The following is a 15,457-nucleotide window of genomic DNA, read 5'->3' on the forward strand; positions in this document are numbered from 1 at the left end:
AGGGTTTGTGTGTGTGTGGTGGGTTTGTGTGTGTGTGTGGTGGGTTTGTGGGGTTTGTGTGTGTGTGTGTGTGGTGCATTTGCGGGGTTTGTGTGTGTGTGTGGTGCGTTTGCGGGGTTTGTGTGTGTGTGTGTGGTGCGTTTACGGGGTTTGTGTGTGTGCGTGGTGGGTTTGCGGGGTTTGTGTGTGTGCGTGGTGGGTTTGCGGGGTTTGTGTGTGTGCGTGGTGGGTTTGCGGGGTTTGTGTGTGTGGTGTGTATGAATGTGCCATGGCAGGACATGTGTTCCATGTCTACAGCCACAGTCTCAGCAACCTCCACATGGACATTATGACGGTAAGATGCTTCACACTCAAACAGCCCGCAAATATATGCAGTTGTCTTGAGTGTTTGAGGCCTGGGGGCGATCAGTGTGTGTGTGTGTTTGTCCTGACTGAGTGTGAGTAATGTCTTTGTTTCCTTCTCATGTATGTCTGTGATCGTTGTGTTGTGTCTGAACCGGTCTGTGATTGTTGTGTTGTGTCTGAACCGGTCTTATCGATGTGTTGTGTCTGAACCGGTCTGTGATCGATGTGTTGTGTCTGAACCGGTCTGTGATCGATGTGTTGTGTCTGAACCGGTCTGTGATCGTTGTGTTGTGTCTGAACCGGTCTGTGATCGATGTGTTGTGTCTGAACCGGTCTGTGATCGATGCGTTGTGTCTGAACCGGTCTGTGATCGATGTGTTGTGTCTGAACCGGTCTGTGATCGATGTGTTGTGTCTGAACCGGTCTGTGATCGATGTGTTGTGTCTGTCTGAACCGGTCTGTGATCGATGTGTTGTGTCTGAACCAGTCTGTTATCATTGTGTTGTGTCTGAACCGGTCTTATCGATGTGTTGTGTCTGAACCGGTCTGTTATCATTGTGTTGTGTCTGAACCGGTCTGTTATCATTGTGTTGTGTCTGAACCGGTCTGTTATCATTGTGTTGTGTCTGAACCGGTCTGTTATCATTGTGTTGTGTCTGAACCGGTCTTATCGATGTGTTGTGTCTGAACCGGTCTTATCGATGTGTTGTGTCTGAACCGGTCTTATCGATGTGTTGTGTCTGAACCGGTCTGTTATCATTGTGTTGTGTCTGAACCGGTCTTATCATTGTGTTGTGTCTGAACCGGTCTTATCGATGTGTTGTGTCTGAACCGGTCTGTTATCATTGTGCTGTGTCTGAACCGGTCTGTTATCGTTGTGTTTTGTCTGAACCATTCTGTTATCATTGTGCTGTGTCTGAACTGGTCTGTTATCATTGTGCTGTGTCTGAACCGGTCTGTTATCGTTGTGTTTTGTCTGAACCATTCTGTTATCATTGTGTTGTGTCTGAACTGGTCTGTTATCATTGTGCTGTGTCTGAACCGGTCTGTTATCGTTGTGTTTTGTCTGATCTGTCTCTCTGGTCTCGACAGGTGATCCTGGTACAGGTGAATCCAGGGGAGACCTTCACCATCAGAGCGGAGGACGGCTCGCTGCAATGCATCCAGGGTAGGTCACACGCTTATGATATCACAACCCTGAGCCTCAGTTACACCTGTCTCATTTTGATGACCTCATCCCTGTTCTCTGTTGACATCACAACATTGTGCTTAGCTAGATGTGTGTGTGTGATATTCGATGGCTTGTGTTGTACTTTAAACATACTGGTATATAACAAGCTATTATAGACCAGGGGGATTCCTGTAACTCCAAGGGTGTGTCTCACTCTGATGACATCACAACAGAGTGAGATATAAATCCCCCCTGCCTTTATCTCTCTCTGTCTCTCTGTCTCTCTGTCTCTCTCTCTCTCTCTCTCAGTACAGTCTTGGCTCAGACAGCCCCCCTCCCCTACTATGTTATTCTAGCTAATTACCCAACCTTCATCCTCCACCCAGTGTGCAATTCAATTAGGTCTCAGAGCTTTTGTCAGATGCCAAAGAGACAGACAGACACCCAGACAGACAGGCAGGCAGGGAGAAGATGTGTTTGTACTGCCAGAGTCTCTGAGTGGGTAGGATATGTTTCCAGCCCAGTGTCAGGTACAGGTTGGGCCAGACAGCGTATGGGTTAAGGCACCTGCAGACCAGGTTCTGTTTGCTCCTAGCAGAACTTGGCGAGGCGAAAGCCAACGTCTGTGGTCGCATACTCCATTAATAACCTTATACTGCAGTGGGCTGAATCAGGGTCACAGAGTGTTTCTTGATAGTTTTAAACAAATCTTCTTTGAAACAAGAGTATACACCTTCACACACATGGTTGTGGGCTTAAAAAGGAGACACCTGCACCATGTCAGATATAGAGTTGAAATGTATTACATTTTGAGTTTGCATTTCAATATTACCCTTTATATACATCACAGATGACTGAAATATACCACATGACCAAAAATATGTGGACACCTCCTCGTCGAACATTGCAAAATCATGGGCATTAATATGGAATCTGTCCCCCCTTTGCTGCTATAACAGACTACACTCATCTGGGAAGTGTTTCCACTAGATGTTGGAACATTGCTGCTACAATAGCCTCCACTCATCTGGGAAGTGTTTCCACTAGATGTTGGAACATTGTGCTTCCGACACAAAGTCGGAAGCACAGAATCATCAAGAATGTATGTTGTAGCGTTCAATTGCCACTTCACTGGAACTAAGGGGCCTAGCCCGTACCATGAAAACAGCCCCAGACCATAATTCCTCCTCTACCAAACTTTACAGTTGGCACTATGCGTTACAGTTGCTACTATGCTTTACAGTTGCCACTAAGCTTTGTAGTTGGCACTTTACAGTTGGCACTACATCGTGCGAGTAGCGTTCTCCTGGCATCCGCCAAACCCAGATTTGTCCGTTGGACTGCCAGGTGGCGAAGCGTGATTCATCACTCCAGAGAACGTGTTTCCACTGCTCCAGAGTCCAATGGCGGCGAGCTTTACACCACTCCAGCCGAGTAACCAAGGACAGATGATTTTTACACGCTACGCACTTCAGCGGTCCCGTTCTGTGAGCTTGTGTGGCCTACCACTTCGCGGCTGAGCCATTGTTGCTCCTAGACGTTTCCACTTTACAATAACAGCACTTACAGTTCACCGGGGCAGCTCTAGCAGGGCAGAAATTTGACGAACTGACTTGTTGGAAAGGTGGAATCCTATGATGATGCCACGTTGAAAGTCACTGGGCTCTTCAGTAAGGCCATTCTACTGCTAATGTTTGTCTATGGAGATTGCATGACTGTGTGCTCAATTTTATACACCTGTCAGCAACAGGTGAAATAGACGAATCCACTAATTTGAAGGGTTGTCCACATTTTTACATAGCGACACATATTTATATATTATTTTTAAATATAATTTAGATTAATTGTGAAATTATGAAAAATATTAATAACATTCCACCCATGTGGCGATTTGGTCATAAAATACCTTTGCTTGAAAATCTTGAAAAAATGTGGCAATATTGTTGTTTGTCCCTCTCGAGTCACTGCAACAACGTAGCCAGTAACACTTCCTCAAAATAGTCCGAATTAATCTAAGATAAATCAAGAAATCTGTAATACATTTTTGTGTTTTTACAGAGGTCTCAGTCATGCAATTATTATTATTTATTTTTTTACCCCTTTTTCTCCCCAATTGGTAGTTACAGTCTTGTCCCATCGCTGCAACTCCCGTATGGACTCGGGAGAGGCGAAGGTCGAGAGCCGTACGTCCCCCGAAACACAACCCAGCCAAGCCGCACTGCTTCTTGACACAATGCCCACTTAACCCGGAAGCCAGCCGCACCAATGTGTCGGAGGAAACACCTGGCGACGGTGTCAGCTTGCATTGTGCCTGGCCCGCCACAGGAGTCGCTAGTGCACGATGGGACAATGATATCCCTGCCGGCAAAACCCTCCCCTAACCCAGACGACGCTGGGCCAATTTTGCGCCGCCCCATGGGTCTCCCGGTCTCGGCCTGCTTCGACAGAACCTGGACTCGAGCCAGAATCTCAGGTGGCACAGCTAGCACTGCGATGCAGTCCCTTAGACCACTGCACCACTCGGGAGGCCCAAGACATGCAATTTGACACCTAGCTAAGACATTTGGTGCAATATTTCACAAGTGAACAAAATGTGCATGAAAACTAGTCGTCTCGCATTGAATGACAACAAACACTTCATAGAAAAATCCGGTACATAGTTCAACGGTAGAGATGGGAACTATCACAGACGAAGGGGTGTAGACTTCAGCTACTGAACTTCGACTTGCCCCGAGAGAAAAAGAACAGCGGGGGGAAACAAACTACTGCCGAACACAAGAAGGAATAACAACTTCTCTAAATCTCCTCATAATATATGCAGGAGGTGTTTGGACTAGATAGCATGCGACAGGCTTTAGGGTTAGACAGTGTGTCTGTGTGTATAGGGGGTGTTACTCTGCACACTCAGGTTGAGGAAGCAGACAGGAGAGGTCACTGGAACAGAACACCCTCTATGACCACACACACACACACACACACACACACACACACACACACACACACACACACACACACACACACACACACACACACACACACACACACACACACGCTCAGGTCACTGGGTTTAGTGAGAGTTGGGGTGAAGCAGTGTGTTTGAAGACCAGTTGAGCTGTTCTTTACTGAGTGTGATTACTGAGACCTCAGAGCAGTGTGTGTGTGTGTGTGTGTGTGTGTGTGTGTGTGTGTGTGTGTGTGTGTGTGTGTGTGTGTGTGTGTGTGTGTGTGTGTGTGTGTGTGTGTGTGTGTGTGTGTGTGTGTGTGTGTGTGTGTGTGTGTGCGTGCGTGCGTGCGTGCGTGCGTGTGCATGTACATCTATTACAGAGACTGGAGTTTTATATAAAGTAACCTCTGTTTGACTGGAGTACTGTGGTACACACACTGCTCTGACTGTATCAGTCAATATACTACACTGTCCAAAGACAGATTCTTCAAGACAGAATCTCTATCTCACTCACTCGTTTCCCCTCGCTCTATCTAGGGTTCAATACCGGTGGCCGGTATTCCGGTACTTCCCAACCAAGCTCCTTCCTGTATTCCCGATAAAGATAACGAAGGGTCCCGTGGACCAATAATATAAAAATGTTATGCCCCTGGCTTTTGATCCACTTAACTATTTTCCCTTACTTTCTCTCCCCTCTCCCTCTCTCCCCTCTCACTCTCTCCCTCCCTGAACGTTCCCACACTCACATCAAAGGCAGTGACTATAGAGTGTGTGTGAAAGCACCATGCTATGGAATGTGTGTGTGTGTGTGTGTGTGTGTGCTTTTGCCACAGCCATCCTAGAGCTGGCAGGATAATTATGAGTGGGACATCTGTAGGCTTTTGCTGTTGTAGTGCTGTTACATGTATGGGTAATGTAGTTTAAAGTATTTCCTATCAGAGCACCTGTTGCAGTGTGGTTGTAGTTTAATGTATTTCCTGAACAGGGCTGTGATCTCTTTTCCAGGTGTGTGTGTGTGTGTGTGTGTGTGTGTGTGTGTGTGTGTGTGTGTGTGTGTGTGTGTGTGTGTGTGTGTGTGTGTGTGTGTGTGTGTGTGTGTGTGTGTGTGTGTGTGTGTGTGTGTGTGTGTGTGTGTGTGTGTGTGTGTGTGTGTGTGTGTGTGTGTGTGTGTGTGTGTGTGTGTGTGTGTGTGTGTGTGTGTGTGTGTGTGTGTGTGTGTGTGTGCCATCTGCTCAAAGCCAAGAAACTCTTTGATTCTCTTTCACCGACACGTGAGACCTTTCCCATAACTCTCTTTCTCTCTCTTTCTAAATCCTTATCTATCGCTCTCTCTTTCTATATCCTTATCTATCGCTCTCTCTTTCTATATCCTTATCTATCGCTCTCTCTTTCTATATCCTTATCTATCGCTCTCTCTTTCTATATCCTTATCTATCGCTCTCTCTTTCTATATCCTTATCTATCGCACTCTCTTTCTATATCCTTATCTATCGCTCTCTCTTTCTATATCCTTATCTATCGCTCTCTCTTTCTATATCCTTATCTATCGCTCTCTCTTTCTCTCTCTTTCTATATCCTTATCTATCGCACTCTCTTTCTATATCCTTATCTATCGCTCTCTCTTTCTATATCCTTATCTATCGCTCTCTCTTTCTCTCTCTTTCTATATCCTTATCTATCGCTCTCTCTTTCTCTCTCTTTCTATATCCTTATCTATCGCTCTCTCTTTCTCTCTCTTTCTATATCCTTATCTATCGCTCTCTCTTTCTCTCTCTTTCTATATCCTTATCTATCGCTCTCTCTTTCTCTCTCTTTCTATATCCTTATCTATCGCTCTCTCTTTCTATATCCTTATCTATCGCTCTCTCTTTCTCTCTCTTTCTATATCCTTATCTATCGCTCTCTCTTTCTCTCTCTTTCTATATCCTTATCTATCGCTCTCTCTTTCTCTCTCTTTCTATATCCTTATCTATCGCTCTCTCTTTCTCTAAGTCAGTTGTATGTAACAAATAGTATGTCGTGCTGTAATTATCCTGCGTGCAAAACAGGTTGCAGTCAATGAGTCAGGTTGTATTCTGGTTGCAGAAGGACATTTTGTCCACATCTTTTTAGCAACCAGAAATATACATCTTTATGTGATTTAAATGACCAGATATATGTTAAAGATGACATCATAGTCATGATGTTGTCATGTTGTCTTTACCTGGTTTAGTTGTAATCTGGTTCAATGTCAACTTCTCATCTAGGAAACACATTTACTTGTGCTTGGGTGGGCTTAGTGTTGGGTGGGCTTAGTGTTGGGTGGGCTTAGTATTGGGTGGGCTTAGTGTTGGGTGGGCTTAGTGTTGGGTAGGCTTAGTGTTGGGTGGGCTTAGTGTTGGGTAGGCTTAGTGTTGGGTAGGCTTAGTGTTGGGTAGGCTTAGTGTTGGGTGGGCTCAGTGTTGGGTGGGCTCAGTGTTGGGTGGGCTCAGTGTTGGGTGGGCTCAGTGTTGGGTGGGCTCAGTGTTGGGTGGGCTTAGTGTTGGGTGGGCTTAGTGTTGGGTGGGCTTAGTGTTGGGTTTGCTTAGTGTTGGGTGGGCTTAGTGTTGGGTGGGCTCAGTGTTGGGTGGGCTTAGTGTTGGGTGGGCTTAGTGTTGGGTGGGCTCAGTGTTGGGTGGGCTTAGTGTTGGGTGGGCTTATAGTGTTGGGTAGGCTTAGTGTTGGGTAGGCTTAGTGTTGGGTAGGCTTAGTGTTGGGTGGGCTCAGTGTTGGGTGGGCTCAGTGTTGGGTGGGCTTAGTGTGCAAGTGTGTGTATAGGAGGAGCGTAGGGTCACTGTGTTCCAGTTCTGTGACATCATCAGCAGGCGCAGCAGATGCATGGGGGAGGGGCTTGTCAGACTGTGTGAATATTTCAACGTGTGTCTGTGTGTATTAAAAAACAGACTTTTAGAAACTAGAAACAACGATCTGAAGGAACGGAGGAGAGAGGGAGATACAGAGACAAAGAAAGAGAGGCACAGAGACATGAAAAAGTATTTGTCCCCTTTCTGATTTTAAACATATTATTTTTTATACTGAATGTCATCAGATCTTCAACCAAAAGCTAATATTAGATAAACGGAACCTGAGTTTACAAATAACAACAACAAAAATATACTTATTTTATTTATTTAATTAACAAAAGTTATGGAACGACCAATTCTCCAGTGTGAAAACGTCATTTCCCCCTCACACTCAATAAGTGGTTGAACCACCTTCAGCAGCGCTGACTGCAACCAAACGCTTCCTGTAGTTGTCTCTCACGTCGCTCTGGAGGAATTGTGTCCCACTCTTACATGCAGAACTGCTTAAACTGCTTGTTTCAAATCCTGCCACAACATCTCGATTGGGATCATTAGGTCTGGACTTTGACTGGTCCATTCCAAAACTTCAAATTTGTTGCTTTTTAGCCATTTTCTTGTAGACTTGATTGTGTGTTTTGGATCATTGTCTTGCTGCGTGCGTGCGTATAGTGCGTTGGGTTCCTCCACTAGGTTTGGGAAAGCTGTCACCATGAGAATGAAAACCTCTCCAGGTGGTGTGTAATGGTATTTGGGCCCACAGGGCCTAGAGTGTGTGAGTTAGTGTGGTTCTGTTTGGAGACAACTAAATCATGACAAAACAAAAAGATAATTACTTTACACATAGGAAAGAATTAACAAAAGAAAACAGAGCAAACTAGAATGCTACTTGGCCCTAAACAGAGAGTACACAGTGGCAGAATACCTGACCCCTGTGACTGACCCAAACTTAAGGAAAGCTTTGACTATGTACAGACTCAGTGAGCATTGCTATTGAGAAAGGCCGCCGTAGGCAGACCTGGCTCTCAAGAGAAGACAGGCTATGTGCACATGTAACGGATGTGAAACGGCTAGCTTAGTTAGCGGTGCGCGCTAAATAGCGTTTCAATCGGCGACGTCACTTGCTCTGAGACCTTGAAGTAGTGGTTCCCCTTGCTCTGCAAGGGTCGCGGCTTTTGTGGAGCGATGGGTAACGATGCTTCGAGGAGTGACTGTTGTTGATGTGTGCAGAGGGTCCCTGGTTCGCGCCCGGGTATGGGCGAGGGGACGGTCTAAAGTTATGCTGTTACACACACTGCCCACAAAATGAGGTGGAAACTGAGCTGCACTTCCTAACCTCCTGCCCAATGTATGACCATATTAGAGACACATATTTCCCTCAGATTACACAGATCCACAAAGAATTAGAAAACAAAAATGTTGATAAACTCCCTTATCTACTGGGTGAAATACCACAGTGTGCCATCACAGCAGCAAGATGTGTGACCTGTTGCCACAAGAAAAGGGCAACCAGTGAAGAACAAACACCATTGTAAATACAACCTATATTTATGTTTATTTATTTTCCCTTTTGTACTTTAACTATTTGTACATTGTTACAACACTGTATATATGCATAATAGGACTTCTATCTGTGTGTGTGTTTGCTCCTGAGAGAGTGCTTTTCCAGATTTGGAATTCTTGGCTTCCGGGAAGCTCAGGGATCAACTGAAGCAGTCCTCCCTCCATCCCTCTATCTGTCTGTCTGAAAACATCATCCCTCTTTCCTTCTCTTCTCTCTGTCCCGTTCTCTCATCCTATCTGTTCTATTCCCTTCAACATCAGCTACTTATGCTTCTCTGTCTTCTCTTTCGTTCCTTCTTTCTGGCTTGTAGGGGAAAGCCCTTTTCCTTCCGCTCAGCTGTGATAAGCTTAGAGATGAAATGGACAACTGTGATAGGCTCAGAGATGAAAGAGACAGATGTGATAGGCTCAGAGATGAAAGAGACAACTGTGATAGGCTCAGAGATGAAAGAGACAGATGTGATAGGCTCAGAGATGAAAGAGGCAGCTGTGATAGGCTCAGAGATGAGAGACAGATGTGATAGGCTCAGAGATGAAAGAGACAGGAAGTCAGGGTCTGGGGCGGGGCTTAGCCTTGGGGAGCGAGGAGTGAGAGGAGAGACTGGAAAGAAAAGGAGAGGAAGAGAGGGACCAAGAAATTTGATAGAGAGATATATAATAGAGATACAGTGCCTTGCGAAAGTATTCGGCCCCCTTGAACTTTGCGACCTTTTGCCACATTTCAGGTTTCAAACATAAAGATATAAAACTGTATTTTTTTGTGACGAATCAACAACAAGTGGGACACAATCATGAAGTGGAACGACATTTATTGGATATTTTTACTTTTTTAACAAATCAAAAACTGAAAAATTGGGCGTGCAAAATTATTCAGCCCCTTTACTTTCAGTGCAGCAAACTCTCTCCAGAAGTTCAGTGAGGATCTCTGAATGATCCAATGTTGACCTAAATGACTAATGATGATAAATACAATCCACCTGTGTGTAATCAAGTCTCCGTATAAATGCACCTGCACTGTGATAGTCTCAGAGGTCCGTTAAAAGCGCAGAGAGCATCATGAAGAACAAGGAACACACCAGGCAGGTCCGAGATACTGTTGTGAAGAAGTTTAAAGCCGGATTTGGATACAAAAAGATTTCCCAAGCTTTAAACATCCCAAGGAGCACTGTGCAAGCGATCCTCACTGAACTTCTGGAGAGAGTTTGCTGCACTGAAAGTAAAGGGGCTGAATAATTTTGCACGCCCAATTTTTCAGTTTTTGATTTGTTAAAAAAGTTTGAAATATCCAATAAATGTCGTTCCACTTCATGATTGTGTCCCACTTGTTGTTGATTCTTCACAAAAAAATACAGTTTTATATCTTTATGTTTGAGCCTGAAATGTGGCAAAAGGTCGCAAAGTTCAAGGGGGCCGAATACTTTCGCAAGGCACTGTATATATATATATATATATATATATATATATATATATAGATAGATAGAACATGGGTCAATGTAATGTAATGTCTTGCATTCTCTCTCCTTCTTCCTCTCCTTCCCTTTTCCACACCCCTACTTTTTGTCTGATAAGCCAAAAGCCCCAGGACAACACACACACACACACACAGACAGACAGACAGACAGACAGACAGACAGACAGACAGACAGACAGACAGACGAATGTTGAGTAGGGAAAGTCCCTGCTAATTTAGAATTTCCAGTATTCTTTCCACTGAACCCTCTCTCCTCCTTCTCTCCCTCCTTCTCTCACTCCTTCCCTCGATCTTCCTCTCTCCTTCCCTTGGTCTCTCTCACTTTCTACCTCTCTCTCTCTCCGTCCGTCTCTCTCTCTCTCTGTCTGTCTCTCTGTGATGGACACAAACACCCTGCTGTTCAGATCATGACTCACACAGCAGGAATTTCCCAGATGAAAATGTGGAGAGAGTGAAAGGAGGGAGAGAGGGAGGAAGAGTCTGCTAACATCTATGGAAGAGAGCGAGAGAAAGTTCCTAATGACGTTTATTGAACACCAACTCATTTCTTCACTGATGGATATCAGGTGAGACAGGGCTTAAGTTTTAGGGAGAGGGAGAGAAAGAAAAGTAGAAGGGAGGGAGGGAGGGAGGGAGGGAGGGAGGGAGGGAGGGAGGGAGGGAGGGAGGGAGGGAGGGAGGGAGAGAGAGAGAGAGAGAGAGAGAGAGAGAGAGAGAGAGAGAGAGAGAGAGAGAGAGAGAGAGAGAGAGAGAGAGAGAGAGAGAGAGAGAGAGAGAGAGAGAGAGAGAGAGAGAGAGAGAGAGAGAGAGAGAGAGAGAGAGAGAGAGAGAGAGAGAGAGAGAGAGAGAGAGAGAGAGAGAGAGAGAGAGAGAGAGAGAGAGAGAGAGAGAGAGAGAGAGAGAGGGGGACGGACGGACGGACGGACGGACGGACGGACGGACGGACGGACGGACGGACGGACGGACGGACGGACGGACGGACGGACGGACGGACGGACGGACGGACGGACGGACGGACGGACGGACGGACGGACGGACGGACGGACGGACGGACGGACGGACGGACGGACGGACGGACGGACGGACGGACGGACGGACGGACGGACGGACGGACGGACGGACGGACGGACGGACGGACGGACGGACGGACGGACGGACGGACGGACGGACGGACGGACGGACGGACGGACGGACGGACGGACGGACGGACGGACGGACGGACGGACGGACGGACGGACGGACGGACGGACGATGGGAGGAGAGCAGGAAATGGTTATGAGACTCCCAGTCTGTTTACACTCCAACAGCTGTTGCACCTCTTCACTCTCTCGCTGTGTGTGTGCGTGTATTCATACATTGGGAACAGTGAGTCATCAGGATCTGGGTTATTAGATCGAGAGAGACGACTTCCCTGCCTCCCTCCCTACCCCTCTTCCTCCCTGCCTCCCTCCCTACCCCTCTTCCTCCCTGCCTCCCTCCCTACCCCTCTTCCTCCCTGCCTCACTCCATCCCCCTCTTCCTCCCTGCCTCCCCCCTACCCTTCTTCCTCCCATCTTCCTCCCTGCCTCCCTCCCTACCCCTCTTCCTCCCTGCCTCCCTCCCCCTCTTCCTCCCTGCCTCCCTCCCTACCCCTCTTCCGCTCTCTCTCTCTCTCTCTCTCTCTCTCTCTACTTCTACATATCCTGTTAATATTCTCCACCATATTTCCAGACATTTTCAGAGAAAATCAGTTTAGAAAATGTGGGTCTCAGTGTGTGCGTCACAGGAGGCTGCTGATGGGAGGACGGCTCATTATAATGGCTAGAATGGAGCGAATGGAATGGCAGCAAACACATGGACGCATGGGCATGTATTTGATACCATTCCACTTATTCCATTCCAGCCATTACCACAAGCCCATCCTCCCCAATTAAGGTGCCACCAACCTCCTGTGGTGTGAGTGTTATGGTGTTGGTAATTTAGCCTTGCTCCAGACATGACGTTAGCTTGGTTGGATCACAACCAGCAGCAGAACTAGGCCACCTCAGCAAACACAGCCCTGGGAGAGGAGAGGGCAGTCAGGAAGTCTGGCTAAGCTAGCGCTAGGCTATTTCATATGCATGTTTTGCTAATGCTAGGCTAAGAGGGGTCTAATGCTACGTTAACAAGAGGAGAGGAGATGACTGAAGATATTACTCTGTATCATAATAGATATATCTCTCTCTTTCTCTTTCTCTATTTCTCTCTCTCTTTCTCTCTCTCTCTCTCTCTCTTTTTCTCTCTCTCTCTCTCTCTCTCTCTCTCTCTCTGCTGACTTGCTCTGGAATGTCAATCATAAGTGATGATGCTGCGTTTGTAGTGGAAGTGGAAGTACTTTGTATGTACCTCCTGCTTCACTGATCCTCACCGCCCTCATTCATCATGGCTACCAGACTTGTGACTGTGTGGCATCAGATTTGCCTCGACCACTCCAGACTGTCTGGTCTCTGCTATTTCAGATGTGCTGTCTCCCACAGTTCCTGCATCGTCTCGCTCTCTCTCGTGCGCGCTTTCTCCGTCTCTCTCTCTCTCTGTCTCTGTTTCACTCTCTCTCTCTCACTGTCTCTCTCTCTCTGTTCTCTCTTTTTATCATTCTCTCTCTCTTTCATTCTGTCTATTTCTCACTGTAAAACTTCACTCCCATCCTGCACATTGTTCCTGTAATTTACTTTGATGTGTGCTGGACTTAATGTTGTGTGTGTGGGGCTTCAGGCAGAAGAAACTAGAGGTCGACCGATTATGATTTTTCAACGCCGATACCGATTATTGGAGGACCAAAAAAAAGCCGATACCGATTAATCAGACAATTTTTATTTATTTATTTGTAATAATGACAATTACAACAATACTGAATGAACATTTATTTGAACTTAATATAATACATCAATAAAATCAATTTAGCCTCAAATAAATAAACGAAACATGTTCGATTTGGTTTAAATAATGCAAAAACAAAGTGTTGGAGAAGAAAGTAAAAGTGCAATATGTGCCAAATAAGAAAGCTAACGTTTAAGTTCCTTGCTCAGAACATGAGAACATATGAAAGCTGGTGGTTCCTTTTAACATGAGTCTTCAATATTCCCAGGTAAGAAATTTTAGGTTGTAGTTAATATAGTATTTATAGGACTATTTCTCTCTATATCATTTGTATTTCATATACCTTTGACTATTGGATGTTCTTATAGGCACTTTAGTATTGCCAGTGTAACAGTATAGCTTCCATCCCTCTCCTCGCTCCTACCTGGGCTCGAACCAGCAACACAACGACAACAGCCACCCTCGAAGCAGCGTTACCCATCGCTCCACAAAAGCCGCGGCCCTTGCAGTGCAAGGGGAACAACCACTCCAAGTCTCAGAGTGAGTGATGTTTGAAATGCTATTAGCACGCACCCCGCTAACTAGCTAGCAATTTCACCTCGGTCACACGAGCCTAATCTCGGGAGTTGATAGGCTTGAAGTCATAAACATCAGAGCTGCTGGCAAAACTCACGAAAGTGCTGTTTGAGTGAATGCTTACGAGCCTGCTGCTGCCTACCACCGCTCAGTCAGACTGCTCAGTCAGACTGCTCTATCAAATCATAGACTTAGTTATAACATGATAACACACAGAAATATGAGCCTTAGGTCATTAATATGGTCGAATCTGGAAACTATCATCTCGAAAACAAGACATTTATTCTTTCAGTGAACTACGGAACCGTTCCGTATTTTATCTAACGGGTGGCATCCATAAGTCTCAATATTCCTGTTACATTGCACAACCTTCAATGTTATGTCATAATTACATACAATTCTGGCAAATTAGGCGACCCAAACTGTTGCATATACACTGACTCTGCATGCAATGAACGCAAGAGAAGTGACACAATTTCACCTGGTTAATATTGCTTGCTAACCTGGATTTCTTTTAGCTAAATATGCAGGTTTAAAAATATATACTTCTGTGTATTGATTTTAAGAAAGGCATTGATGTTTATGGTTAGGTACACATTGGAGCAACGACAGCACCGCATCGATTATATTCAACGCAGGACACCCTAGATAACTACACATGGTTGATGATATTACTAGTTTAACTAGTGATTATGATTGATTGTTTTTTATAAGATAAGTTTAATGCTAGCTAGCAACTTACCTTGGCTTACTGCATTCGCGCAGGCAGTCTCCTCGTGGAGTGCAATGAGAGGCAGGTGGTTAGAGCGTTGGACTAGTTAACTGTAAGGTTACAAGATTGAATCCCCCGAGCTGACAAGGTAAAAATCTGCCGTTCTGCCCCTGAACGAGGCAGTTAACCCACCGTTCCCAGGCCTTCATTGAAAATAAGAATGTGTTCTTAACTGACTTGCCAAGTTAAATAAAGATTAAATAAAAGTGTCACAAAAAAAAGAATTGTCCAAATCGGTGTCCAAAAATACCCATTTCCGATTGTTATGAAAACTTGAAATCGGCCCTAATTAATCGGCCATTCCGATTAATCAGTCGACCTCTAGAAGAAACTGTAGTGGGAGTGTCTGTTCTCAGAGCTCTGGATGGAGAGATACCCCATCAGAGCCCCTAGAAGCAGCTGCCGGATCTGGACGGTTTGTGTGTGTTTGTGTATGTTCAAGGGGTTGTGTATGTTCAAGGGGTTGTGTGTGTGTGTGTGTGTATGTTCAAGGGGTTGTGTGTGTTTGTATGTTCAAGGGTTTGTGTGTGTTCAAGGGTTTGTGTGTGTGTGTGTGTGTATGTTCAAGGGGTTGTGTGTGTTTGTGTATGTTCAAGGGTTTGTGTATGTTCAAGGGTTTGTGTATGTTCAAGGGGTTGTGTATGTTCAAGGGCTTGTGTGTGTTTGTGTATGTTCAAGGGGTTGTGTATGTTCGTGTATGTTCAAGGGGTTGTGTATGTTCAAGGGATTGTGTGTGTTTGTGTATGTTCAAGGGTTTGTGTATGTTCAGGGGTTTGTGTGTGTGTTCAAGGGTTTGTGAGGGTGTGTTCAAGGGTTTGTGTGTGTTTGTGTATGTTCAAGGGGTTGTGTGTGTTTGTGTATGTTCAAGGGGTTGTGTGTGTTTGTGTATGTTCAAGGGGTTGTGTGTGTATGTTCAAGGGTTTGTGTATGTTCAAGGGTTTGTGTGTGTGTGTGTATGTTC

General features: G+C 45.6%; 1 protein-coding gene across 1 annotated transcript in view; it reads left to right on the top strand.

The window, feature by feature from the left end:
- Positions 1 to 15,457, top strand: part of fndc3ba (fibronectin type III domain containing 3Ba) — a 164,697-nt gene that overhangs the window by 43,801 nt on the left and 105,439 nt on the right. Inside the window, exon 3 of the mRNA XM_036982736.1 lies at positions 1,438 to 1,513. Coding sequence (XP_036838631.1) covers positions 1,438 to 1,513 — 76 coding nt within the window. The remainder of the gene's footprint in view (positions 1 to 1,437; positions 1,514 to 15,457) is intronic.

This window comes from Oncorhynchus mykiss, chromosome 7, assembly GCF_013265735.2.
Source record: "Oncorhynchus mykiss isolate Arlee chromosome 7, USDA_OmykA_1.1, whole genome shotgun sequence".
NCBI lineage: Eukaryota > Metazoa > Chordata > Actinopteri > Salmoniformes > Salmonidae > Oncorhynchus > Oncorhynchus mykiss.